Genomic DNA, 12,452 nt, shown 5'->3' with positions numbered 1-12,452 from the left:
TTGATAAATACCAATTCTTCTCAGTGCTCATGCACAACCTTGGCTATTTGGTTCAAATCAAACTTTATTTGTCACATGCGCCGAATACAACAGGTGTAGACCTTACCGCTTACTTACAAGCCCTTAACCAACAGTGCAGTTCAATAAAGAGTTAAGAAAATATTTACAAAATAAAATGAAATAAAAAATTAACACAATAAAATAACAATAACGAGGCTATGTACAGGGGGTACCGGTACCGAGTCAGTGTGCGGAGGTACAGGTCTGTCGAGGAAATTTGTAGGTAGGGGTGAAGTGACTATGCATAGATAATAAACAGCGAGTAGCAGCAGTGTAAAAACAAATGGGGGGTATCAATGTAAATAGTCCGGGTGGCCATTTGATTAATTGTTAAGCAGTCTTATGGCTTGGGTGTAGAGCTTTGACCCAGTGATGTACTGGGCCATACGCACTATCCTCTGTAGCGCCTTACGGTCAGATGCCGAGCAGTTGTCATACCAGGCGATGATGCAACCTGTCAGGATGCTCTCGATGGTGCAGCTGTAGAACTTCTTGAGCATCTGGGGACCCATGGCAAATCATTTCAGTCTCCTGAGGGGGAAAAGGTGTCGCCGTGCCTTCTTCACAACTGTCTTGGTGTGTTTGGACCATGATAGTTTGTTGGTGATGTGGACACCAAGGAACTTGAAACTCTCGACATGCTCCACTACAGCCCCTTTAATGGGGGCCTGTTTGGCCCGCCTTTTCCTGTAGTCCATGATCAGCTCCTTTGTCTTGCTCACATTGAGGGAGAGGTTGTTGTCCTGGCACCACACTGCCAGGTCTCTGACCTACCACTGTTGTGTCGTCAGCAAACTTAATGATATTTTTGGAGTCTTGTTTGGCCACGCAGTCGTGGGTGAGCAGGGACTACCATCTATGGTAAAAATGATCCTTTAAAGCCAGTGGGGAATATACAACGCCGTACCATGAAATAGCCTACAACGGCACAACCAAAACAAGCTTAGAACAAAACACTGAGTACATCCAAAAGGTTTCATTTGGCTGCCTCAGTTATATTTTGATCATTAAAAATTCAAATGTAAGTATAAAGCGAGGACCAATTGGGCCATTTCAAGTTGCCTTAGCAATGGAAAATAGAGTTCAAATGAGTAGGCAACACTCACTAATAAGCCATCCATCCTCAACAGCTCCCTCCTGTAGGCCACCACATTTAGCAGTGTTTTTTGCACATCACATAACCTATCACCTGCACATTAGGGGTGGAAACCTTTTCTGTTCATGTAGTTGAACTCATTTTGGCATGGTGCTATTATGGTGATGTGGGTGCTGTCTATTGCTCAGTTCATATTTGGGAACCCATTGATGGCAAACCTCTTGACTTCAACCTGTTGTGCGATGGTGTATGGAAATGTTATTTTACAGTTTGTTTTGCTGATGATTGCATCCAAAACATTGGCTCATAGAGGGATGTGAGATGCCGATCTGCAATCTCCCGCAGAAACGTGTCCGTTGCCAAAAACGAGAGGGTAGATAGCACTTTGATGTGCATCGGAATGGAATGTTTGCCTTTCTAAAGTAGGTCTTACATCCTCACAAAGATCCTATGAGATTGGTTCATCAGATATCGTTTCCCCAAACCAATCTGTACTTTTTGCAAAAAAGTCCCACCTGTCTCTAAAAATGCACTCTTTGCGAAATGCAGCGTGTGCCAAATCTTTCAACAAGATCAGCCATTTCTCACTGGGTTAGGGTTAGGGTCTTACTGTTTTATAGTATTTCAACAGTGGTTTCAATTTCACACGTGCCTCTAATTTAGCAAAATGACTGTACTTTATATTGATTATTATTGTAACAAATGCACTGATATGGTCAAATTATATATAGTGTAACGGCTGTCCTCCTCTTCTTCATCCGAAGAGGAGCAGGGATTGAACCAAGGCGCAGCGAAGTTTGAACACATAATGAATTTAATGACAAGACGAAAAACGAACACGAACTACACTTGAAATGATACAAAATAACAAACGACGTAGACGGACCTAAACATGAGAACTTACATAAACACGAAGAGCGCACAAATAGGAAACAGACTACATAAACCGAACAAACCGTATACAGTTCCGTATGGTGCAGACATAACACAAACACGGAAGACAATCACCCACAACGAACACTGTGACAACGCCTACCTAAATATGACTCTTAATTAGAGGAACGCCAAACACCTGCCTCTAATTAAGAGCCATACCAGGCAACCCAAAACCAACACAGAAACAGAAAACATAGAATGCCCACCCAACCTCACGTCCTGACCAACTAACACAAATAACAACTAACATAAATAGGTCAGGAACGTGACATTACCCCCCCCATAAGGTGCGAACTCCGGACGCACCAGCACAAAGTCTAGGGGAGGGTCTGGGTGGGCATCTAATCACGGTGGTGGCTCAGGCTCCGGGCGAGGTCCCCACCCCACCATAATCCATCCTAGCTTCCTCCCTCTAAGAATGTCCACCCTCCTTTTACCCCCACAAAATCCTCTTAATAACATCACTAATAAGGACAGCACCGGGACAGAGAGATAAATCAAGACAGAGGGATAGATAAGAATATAGAGGTAGATCAAGATAGAGAGGGAGATTAGGATAGAGGGGCAACTCCGGACTGAAAGGCAGCTCCGGACAGAGAGACAGCTCTGGACTGATGGGCAGTTCTGGGTATCTAGCCGTTTCAGGCTGAAGGGCAGCTCATGGCTGACGAATCTCGACGCTCATGGCTGGCTGACGGCTCTCGACGCTCATGGCAGGCTGACGGCTCTCGACGCTCATGGCAGGCTGACGGCTCTCGACGCTCATGGCGCTCTGACGGCTCTGGCTGCTCATGGCGCTCTGACGGCTCTGGCTGCTCATGGCGCTCTGACGGCTCTGGCTGCTCATGGCTCGCTGGCGGCTCTGGCAGATCCTGTCTGGTTGGCGGCTCTGGCAGATCCTGTCTGGTTGGCGGCTCTGGCAGATCCTGTCTGGTTGGCGGCTCTGGCAGATCCTGTCTGGTTGGCGGCTCTGGCAGATCCTGTCTGGCTGACGGCTCTAGCGGCTCCTGTCTGGCTGACGGCTCTAGCGGCTCCTGTCTGGCGGATGGCTCTGTAGGCTCATGGCAGACGGGCGGCTTTGCAGGCTCATGGCAGACGGGCGGCTTTGCAGGCTCCTGGCAGACGGATGGCTCAGACGGCGCTGGGGAGACGGATGGCTCAGATGGCGCTGGGGAGACGGATGGCTCAGATGGCACTGGGGAGACGGATGGCTCTGGCCGGATACGGTGCACTGTAGACCTGGTGCGTGGTGCCGGAACTGGAGGCACCGGGCTAAGGATAAGCACCTTCCTACTAGTGCGGGGAGCAGGGACAGGGCACACTGTATTCTCAAAGCCCACTCTATAACTGATGCGTGGTACCGGCACTGGTGACGCCGGGCTGAGGACAAGCACATCAGGATTAGTAGGGGGAGAAGATACAGTTTGTACAGGGCTCTGGAGACGTACTGGTAGCTTAGTGCGTGGGGCCGGAACTGGAGGCACCGGGCTAGATACACGCACTACAGGGAGAGTGCGTGGAGGAGGAACAGGGCTCAGGATACGCACTGGTAGCCTAGTGCGTAGTGTAGACACTGTAGGTACTAGGCTGGGGCGGGGAGGTGGTGCCGGAAATACCGGACCGTGGAGACGTACTGGCACTCTTGAGCATTGAGTCTGCCCAACCTTACCTGGTTGAATGCTCCCGGTTGCCCGACCAGTGCGGGGAGGTGGAATAACCCGCACCGGCCTATGTAGGCGAACCGGGGAAACCATGCGTAAGGCAGGTGCCATGTATGCCGGCCCGAGGAGACGCACTGGAGACCAGACGCGTTGAGCCGGCCTCATGACACCTGGCTCAATACCCAATCTAGCCCTACCAGTGCGGGGAGGTGGAATAACCCGCACTGGGCTATGCACTCGTACAGGAGACACCGTGCGCTCTACTGCGTAACACGGCGCCTGCCCGTACTCCCGCTCTCCACGGTAAGCCTGGGAAGTGGGCGCAGGTCTCCTACCTGCCCTTGGCCCACTACCTCTTAGCCCCCCCCAAGAAATTTTTGGGAATTACTTACGGGCTTTTTGGGCTTCCGTGCCAGACGCGTTCCCTCATAGCTCCGGTTCCTCTCCCCGGTAGCCTCTGCTCTCCTCAGTGCCTCCAGCTGTTCCCATGGGAGGCGATCCCTCCCAGCCAGGATCTCCTCCCAAGTGTAGCAACCCTTTCCGTCCAATACATCGTCCCATGTCCATTGCTCCTTCTTTTCCTGTCCCTTTCTCCGTTGACTCCGCTGCTTGGCTCTGGAGTGGTGGGTGATTCTGTCACGATCGTGTGGATGATTGATGGACCAAAACGCAGCATTTGGAAAGTAAGCCATCTTCTTTTAAAATAAAAGAAGATGGCTTACTTTCCAAATGCTGCGTTTTGGTCCATCAATCATCCACACGATCGTGACATATAGCCTGTCAAAATATGTTGCATGAATTCACAATGGAAATACAATTCAATTGGCCCACTATCATTATTAGGCTCACTATCATCATAATTAGGCCCACTAACATCATTATTAGGCTCACTATCATAATTTATAAAGGTCAACATATATATTTTCTTCATTCTGTGTTGTGTGTACGCATGGTCACGTGTGTACGCATGGTCATGGTTGTGTGTAAATTCACACACACTCAACCAAATGTTTATACTGATAAATCTCACACTTTGCGTGTACATGATCCTACGCATGGATTACGCGCAGATTTGTGCCTATATATGATTAATAAATGAGGCTCCTGTTGTTAGACCTGGTGTAGACTGTGTTAAATCCTCACCCCTGCTAGGACCTAATCCTTATCTCCTCAATACCAGGTTACGGTTCTAGTATGACTCCGTTTTGTGGCAGTCTCTTTCCCAGCCTCTGAATCCTCCCACTGTGTGTCCTCATACTGTTGGGATGGTAATGGAGATCGCCAGGCCCCATCGACAAGGCCAGATGATCTCCTACTACATCATTGTGATCGGTAGGGAGAAGGTCTCCATAAGACATAATCACTTACTCACACTGAATTGGACTATAGCTGTGTGTTTTTTAGTTAGACACACAGTTAGTCAGGCCTTCCTGGTGACTCAGTGTGTATTGAAGCAGAGAATCAGCAGTCTGACCAGTAGGAGTGAGAGGGTAGGAGGGGGTGGGGTAATTAGACATATGACTCAGGAAGGGCAGTGTGTCACACAGGTTAGGGGGCGGGACTCTGACAGGGCTATCAGTTAAGGCTGATAGCAAAGGTGGGAGGGGTTAGGGAGTGTGGAGAGAGGGACAACCGTGTCTGCCTGCAAACGCACTGAGGGATTTACATATGAACATATTACTGCAAAACAGATTATTGGTCACACAGTAGTAGAGAAAACAGGTTGGATATTAAGCAGAAGCTGAAGTGTTGTTGGATGCTTACTGGCAGGACATCGTTGCATGTGTGTCGTGTTCTAGTTAGAAGGCTGTAACTGTTGACCGTCTCTGAGCGCAGTGTAACTCTCCCTTCCTGTGTGTCCCGTTTAGCTGAGCCCGCTCCACACGAGACCCTCTTGCACTTTGCGGCTCGGCGCGGTCTGCGGAGGGTGGCCCTGTTCCTGCTCGGGCAGCCAGGAGGCAGAGAGGCTCTCAGACTGCCCAACAAGCAGGGCTCTACACCAGTCAGTGTGGCAGAGAAGAGGGGCCACGACCAGCTACAGCAGCTCTTCACTGAGTAAGTACTTAACTGGATCACATACTGTATACTACACACAGGATCTAAACATGAATAACCTTTTAATATCCTTTATTACACTAGTAATAACCTTCAGATACATTATTATTATGTTTCTATGGGAGTAGGCTGGCTAGCCAATCGTTTCTACTAACCCTGGGACGGACTATATGATGAAAATCAGAACTTGCTGAACTAACAGTGTCATCATAATATATTCTGCTGTTTTCAGAGTGTTATCTGTGAATGAAAGGCACAGCCCTCTCCACAGCATTTTGTGGCTCTCAACATCGTCACATCTTTACCTTGCACCTCTTCCTCTTTTTTGAACACATACTCTTGCACTCCTATATTCTTCAAGACATTAGCTAGCAAACTAGGATTTGGAATCCAAATCAACGAGAGGTCTTTAGGTAACCATGGGAATGGGAGCAGCTCTATGGTGAGGAGGGGCTTGTTGTGGATGTTGAAATGTGTTTGGAGTGTTGGCGTGCTAGGTGACACAGATAAGCAGACAGACCAAGGACAAACTCCGGACTGCTGCTGTAAACAGCTGAAGTCAGCACAGAAATCACCACAGAATCCAACTTTATTTATATGCACTTTGTTAATGTACATAAAATCAGACTAGTATGAGTCTTTTGTTGTGGGATAAAATCACAAAATGTACCTAGAATTAGGAGGATATGTGTACGTGCTAGGTGACAGCTCATAGACTGCACAGCGTTCTCGCCGTCTGTGATAGCTGTATGGGACTGTTTTCATGTGTTCTGTGACACATCCGAGCTGTACAAAAACACCAGGCACCACATGTACAAGTGGCGGGAAATAGATGTTCTAGGGTCCTTGTATACAAACTGTCAGAGCTTTATCAGATTTCATCTAGCAGGGGTAGTTCTGTCCTATTGGTAGACGATGAACACACCTCCACCGGCACCTCACCAAACCAGTTTGTTTACCTGTTCCATCAGTGTCCGTGACACGGTGGTGATCTGTTCTCCAGCTGAGCACATATGAGTAACCTCATTACAGAGATCACCTGAGATCATCAGCTTTCTCTATAACATGGAGATTGAGGTGTCAACCAGTCCTTGACAGAGATATGCTATCCTGTGCTGACCAGGAACAGTAAAGAGTTGGCCCAGGGACACTCTCAGGCCACATCAATGGTGTCTCTCAGTCTGTCTGCGTCACACAGGCTGTCCCCTGGGTCACCGGATCCTGGGTGTCTGTCGGCCGTGCCCTGGTTTGGTGGAGGCGGTGAAACCTTATAACCATAGGAAAGAAAAGGGCCTGGTGGGAGCTCCTCGGAGAGTTAGTGTGTGTGTGTTACAGAAGAGAACCAAGCTGTAGCTATTCTCCATACCAGACCAGCATTTTCTTCTTACCTACACTACCTGTCCTCCTTCACCTGGACACCAAGCCTATCTGTCTGATATTGTTAGGGGAGGCTGTTATGTTTTTGAAGTAGTCCTGAGTTAAGCTGGGAGTAGAGAGATTGAGTCACCTGGCTGCTGGTGTTAAATGCTCTGAGACAGGATTAGTTCAGGTCAGGGAGAAGCAGAGGGCCTGCTGTTATTTGGCACAAGAAAACAGTTAGGTGTCATGACTGAATCCCAACTCACTGGAGACAGCATACATGTGCTAATTCCACCTGCTGACTGTGGGAATAAGTTGGCTAAATTGTATACTAGTAATCTAGTAATAAAGTAGTAAAAGCAGTTGTGTGTGTTGTTAAGAGATCTCCCCTGGATGTGGAGAGAGTTGAGGCTGCCTCCTGGGTGCATTCAGGCCCCACAAAGTACCTCTGTTCTTCCCCCGCCCTGCGTCTTGCCTTTCAGTCCTCACTGAGTGATGTCAGGGGGTTGCCATGGACACCCATTCAGCCCTTTATTGCCCTGCATTGGCACTGAGCGCCATGAGGCAGGTGAGAACAGCCCCAGATCGCATCACTACTGCAGACCTGGCTTCAAATACTATTTGAAATCTTTTAGTGTTTGCTCTAACCTGCCTGGAGTACCATATGGCCGGGGTTTGCTGTTTTTGGGACTGTTCCATTGGTCCAATAAGCCAGGCAAGCTCAATCAAGCACAGATTAAGTATGTTAAATGATTTCAAATACTATTTGAACCTAGGTCTGCACTCCTGTCCCAGGGGCTTCATGGGGCTGGGGTTAGAGGGGGACTTACATACTCCCTAATTCCTTTAGTTTCTAAAGCCCTATTTCCATCAGATTGTTTTGTTGTGTCTCTCACCGGAGTGTACCAGCAGTGACATCATCACCCCTGAGTCAGTTGGGGTCAGTTACACTCATTGTAAGAGAGTAGAAAATATGAGTCTACCCAGGCAGAGACAGACCCAGAGCCAGCTCAACAGGACAATACACTGCTATAGATGTTTCGTCCCTGCCTGGGTTAACCCATTACAAGACACATTTAGTCTAGAACCATGAAGGAAACTTAATTTTAGCTCAGCCATGTTTGGTCTCTTTTCTTCATTTTTGTTACTCAGTAGAAGTGTTTTCACGTGAGGTAGATTAGAAAGGGAGAGGTAGTGTTTTCTTTTTCAATTCCACTGATACCGTAGAACAATGAATTAAATACCAGAAAGCTGACCGAGTAGAAGTAGCAATACAATGAAGTTGAACCAGTTTGGAGGTTGGCGGTCGATTGATGAAAGGTTTGTTAGTACACCATGTCTCCAGTGCCTTCCTACCCCCGGAATGAACCTGTCATTCACACTAGGTGATATATTATGGGCGTAGGTAGTGGTGCTGAATGCTGAATCAGTGCTATGTGATTTGGCTACCTCCGTTCTGACACGGTGTGCTCTGTTTGTTTTGGGCAGGGTTGAGACCTTGTCAGAGACCCGGATAAAGACGGAGGAGAGGCAGTGTTACCCAGGAGGCCGAGTGCTGCAGCACCACCCTAAACTGAACACATACACCCTGACGGTGGACACGTTGCTAGGGAAACCTCTGCCCAGCCTAAAGGAAGAGGTGGAGGAGCTACAGAAACTCATACAGCGCCACAGACACAACAAGGTGAGATATATAACTCTGCTTTAAACTCTGTCTGCTTTCATCTCTGTCCGCTTTTAAACCATGTCTGCTTTAAACTCTGTCTGCTTTCATCTCTGTCCGCTTTTAAACCATGTCTGCTTTAAACTCTGTCTGCTTTTAAACCATGTCTGCTTTAAACTCTGTCTGCTTTTAAACCATGTCTGCTTTCATCTCTGTCTGCTTTTAAACCATGTCTGCTTTAAACTCTGTCTGCTTTTAAACCATGTCTGCTTTCATCTCTGTCTGCTTTTAAACCATGTCTGCTTTCATCTCTGTCTGCTTTTAAACCATGTCTGCTTTCATCTCTGTCTGCTTTTAAACCATGTCTGCTTTCATCTCTGTCTGCTTTTAAACCATGTCTGCTTTTAAACCATGTCTGCTTTCATCTCTGTCTGCTTTTAAACCATGTCTGCTTTCATCTCTGTCTGCTTTTAAACCATGTCTGCTTTCATCTCTGTCTGCTTTTAAACCATGGGCTCATACAGTGTAGTATGTACTCTCAGATCCTACAACCAAATATTGTGTGCACTAGCTAGCTAATTAACATCTGCCAAAAGACAAAACATGGCCTATTGTGAGTTACCTGTATGCTATCCTTTTGTTTGCTCTGAACATTTTTTGTACGTCTTATCTTTACAGGAAGTTAATATGTGTGTGTGTATAATAAACAGTGTGTGTGATTTTATTATTTGTGTCATTTGTTATTCACACTGTGTTTCTGTTTGTACTGTAGGAAGATCATGTGCTCCAGCAGCAGTCCCCAGATGAGCTGAACACTACAGCAGGATCCAGTGGCATCAGCAACACATCAGCACACTCAGCCACAGAGTCCCAGCCCCCCCACAGCCATGCCCAGCAGCGGAGAGAGGGCGAGACTCCAGCTTTCAGCGCACCATCCTGTGAAGACCAGCAGGAGGAAGCTGATAGAGAGAGGACAGGCGTAATCACTGCCACGCAGGGCAGCAAGGCAGGGCGCTGTAAAAGGAACCAGGAAGAGAAAGAGAAGAGGAGAGCAGAGACTGAGACAGGCGATAAGGCTGTTGCTGCTCCGACAAAGGCTTCACGAGCCATGGGCCACACGCAGTCTCAGGAACACACGGAACACACGGAAGCTAAGCATCAGCCCCCGGGGACTACAGGCAGCAGCAGAAGTGGCTGTGGGGACACAAGCGTTCAGAGGACTATGGAAAGGCAGGGCGAGCCTGAGAACATCCAGGAGATGGAATCTGGGGCTCCTGTGGAGAATGGACAGCACGATGGACATAGCGGTGAGGTTGAGGTGGAGTATGCTGAGGCCACTTCTGAATGTACTCTTCAGATTTTGACGGGAGCTGTGAGCCGCCATGAGGCACAAGCTGTAGAGGCACAGGACTCCGAACAAAGACAGGAAACCACTACAGCAGTGACAAGTTATTCTGTGGAACCCGAGTGGGCCGATAACAGCAACCAGACCCGGGAGTCTGAGAGGGGCGGTATAGACGAAAGAAAGACAGAGGCAGGAAACCCCAGCCAACAGACCAACGGTAGCACTGAGACAACCAGCAGCAGAAGTGGAGAGACTGACACAAACAGCATGAAGCAGAGCCCCATTATGGTGGAGGGAGAGATCAAGAGCAGCCATTCACACGGACCAGGTTACGTTACAGCAAAAGAACCCAGTGAGCAGCAGGTTCTGGATCAGCAAGTTGAGGATACAGTGGAGGTAGTGGCAACCTCACCACAGCCAAGGCAGGACCAGGACGGCACCCACAGCCAGGGCCACGAGACTGGGCAGGAATGTGAGGAACAGCCGTCCACTGACTTAGCCAGCAGAACAGCTGAGGACAGAGAGAGTGGAGAGACCATGGGGCGACAACACTATGATGTCACGGTCCACACATCGTCTTTTGAGGAAGGGGAACTCGTCCAGTCGGTCGGCTGCTCCACAGACAAACTGTCTAAGGAGGGGACAGTCACAGGACAGGAGGCCCCTGGGAAGAAGGTGTCTCTACAGTGGGCATCGTTAGAAGAGGCAGACTCTCTGGCGTGTAGAGAGGAAATAGCAGCCACAGCAGTAGCAGTGGTGGCCGTAGCAGTAGCAGCTGCTGTAGCAAGCCTAGAACAATGCAACTCCAACTCCATGCTGGAGGGAGGCCAGGTACAGGAAGCTGCCGCAGAGATCCAGAGTAAGCATCAGACCGGACCCAAAGACACTGCACGAAGGTCAGGGGTCACGGTGTCTGAGGCCACTGAGAACCTTAGCACCTCAGACAGGGGTCCGACTGTCTCAGCAAGTCCGTTAGAGGAGGATGTGATGGTCAAGAACCCCTCAAAGGGAGCGGATGAGCCTCATGTCAGACAGGGAGAGGAGAACAGTGATCTGTCCAATACCACACGTGGGAGTGAGAATGGAGTGGAGGCCAGACTACCAGGCCTGAGTCTGACACAGGAAGAAAGTGTAGAAGCCAGCAGACAGTGTGCAGACTCCCACTCGCACACGTTGTTACATGATGAAAGGGCTGTGGACAGACAGAGTGGTGAGGTCATATCCTCCTCCTCCTCTATCTCCCCAGAGAGATCCTCAGAGCTGACACATCAGGAGGCCATCCCAGAGAGCCCGACCCCACCAGCCCCACCTGAACATACACATACACCCAGTGACTCGACCCTGACCACCCTTACACACCCAGACAGTGGTACATCCCTGAATCCAGAGCTGACTTCCCCCTTGGAGCTAGACAATGGAACAGGCCTGGATGACGAGCAGTACAGCTCCTCTGTGGAAGTAGTCATTGGCATGTCCTTGGGCCTTCAGTCTTCAGATACACTGGAAAGCCTGGATGGAGTGTGTGTGAGAAAGCTGGATACTAAAGACGAGCATTCTGAAGCTTTAAGACAGCTTGACAAGCCAGTGAAAGGTAAGGCCACATAATAATACACATATAGCTAGCTTGTAGCTAGTTATGGCCCTTTTATATCATGATTTTGCAGTTTTTGTCTTTGTTTTGCTTGCATAGATATTAATGTATTGCTCAAAAAGAATGCTTTTAGTATACAGTTCAAATTTTTCAAAGAGGAAGATGACTATCGGCACTAGCTGAAATTCAAACAGATTTGGGACATGAGGCTAACCTGAAGCTCATATTTCATTTACATGCACCCTCTACTGCAGGGGTCTCCAACCTTTTCTAGCATCATTTTTTTAATAGCTTTCAAATAGGCACATTCTTCTCTTCTCCCCCTGGTCCTTGGTGTAAAAGAGATGTGTTTTCTGTCAATATAACTGGTAAAATAATGGTTAATAAACAACTATAAGAAGCCCCATAAAACTATATTTTGTATTTTCTGGAATTGAGTTTTTACTCAGTAGGCCTAACAGCAGAAACATTCCTAGACCGACACGTTCCTCTCTTGTTTAATGCACAATTTAAGGTGAATTACACTAAAAAATCACATTTGTTTAGTTATTTTCCAAGACCTAAAAATTGGTCTTCTGATGCATTGACATTGACTAAGGACATACATTTTCCTGGTTTTAGATTTTTTTACTCTCAATATTACACTTATTCATAGAGAAATAATGAAAATGTATGTTCTGAGTCAA

General features: G+C 48.0%; 1 protein-coding gene across 7 annotated transcripts in view; it reads left to right on the top strand.

Moving 5' to 3' along the window:
- Positions 1 to 12,452, top strand: part of LOC129867204 (A-kinase anchor protein 13-like) — a 152,273-nt gene that overhangs the window by 80,794 nt on the left and 59,027 nt on the right. For 6 of the 7 annotated variants that reach the window (XM_055940451.1, XM_055940450.1, XM_055940447.1 and 3 more), the window contains exons 5-7: positions 5,622 to 5,808; positions 8,656 to 8,851; positions 9,603 to 11,766. In XM_055940451.1, the coding sequence (XP_055796426.1) occupies positions 5,622 to 5,808; positions 8,656 to 8,851; positions 9,603 to 11,766 (2,547 nt within the window). Of the gene's footprint in view, positions 1 to 5,349; positions 5,476 to 5,621; positions 5,809 to 8,655; positions 8,852 to 9,602; positions 11,767 to 12,452 lie in introns of those variants that run through there. The other variant, XM_055940452.1, reaches the window with a different exon arrangement.

This window comes from Salvelinus fontinalis, chromosome 12 (assembly GCF_029448725.1).
Source record: "Salvelinus fontinalis isolate EN_2023a chromosome 12, ASM2944872v1, whole genome shotgun sequence".
NCBI classification, from domain to species: domain Eukaryota; kingdom Metazoa; phylum Chordata; class Actinopteri; order Salmoniformes; family Salmonidae; genus Salvelinus; species Salvelinus fontinalis.
This window is presented reverse-complemented; position numbering and strand designations above follow the sequence as displayed.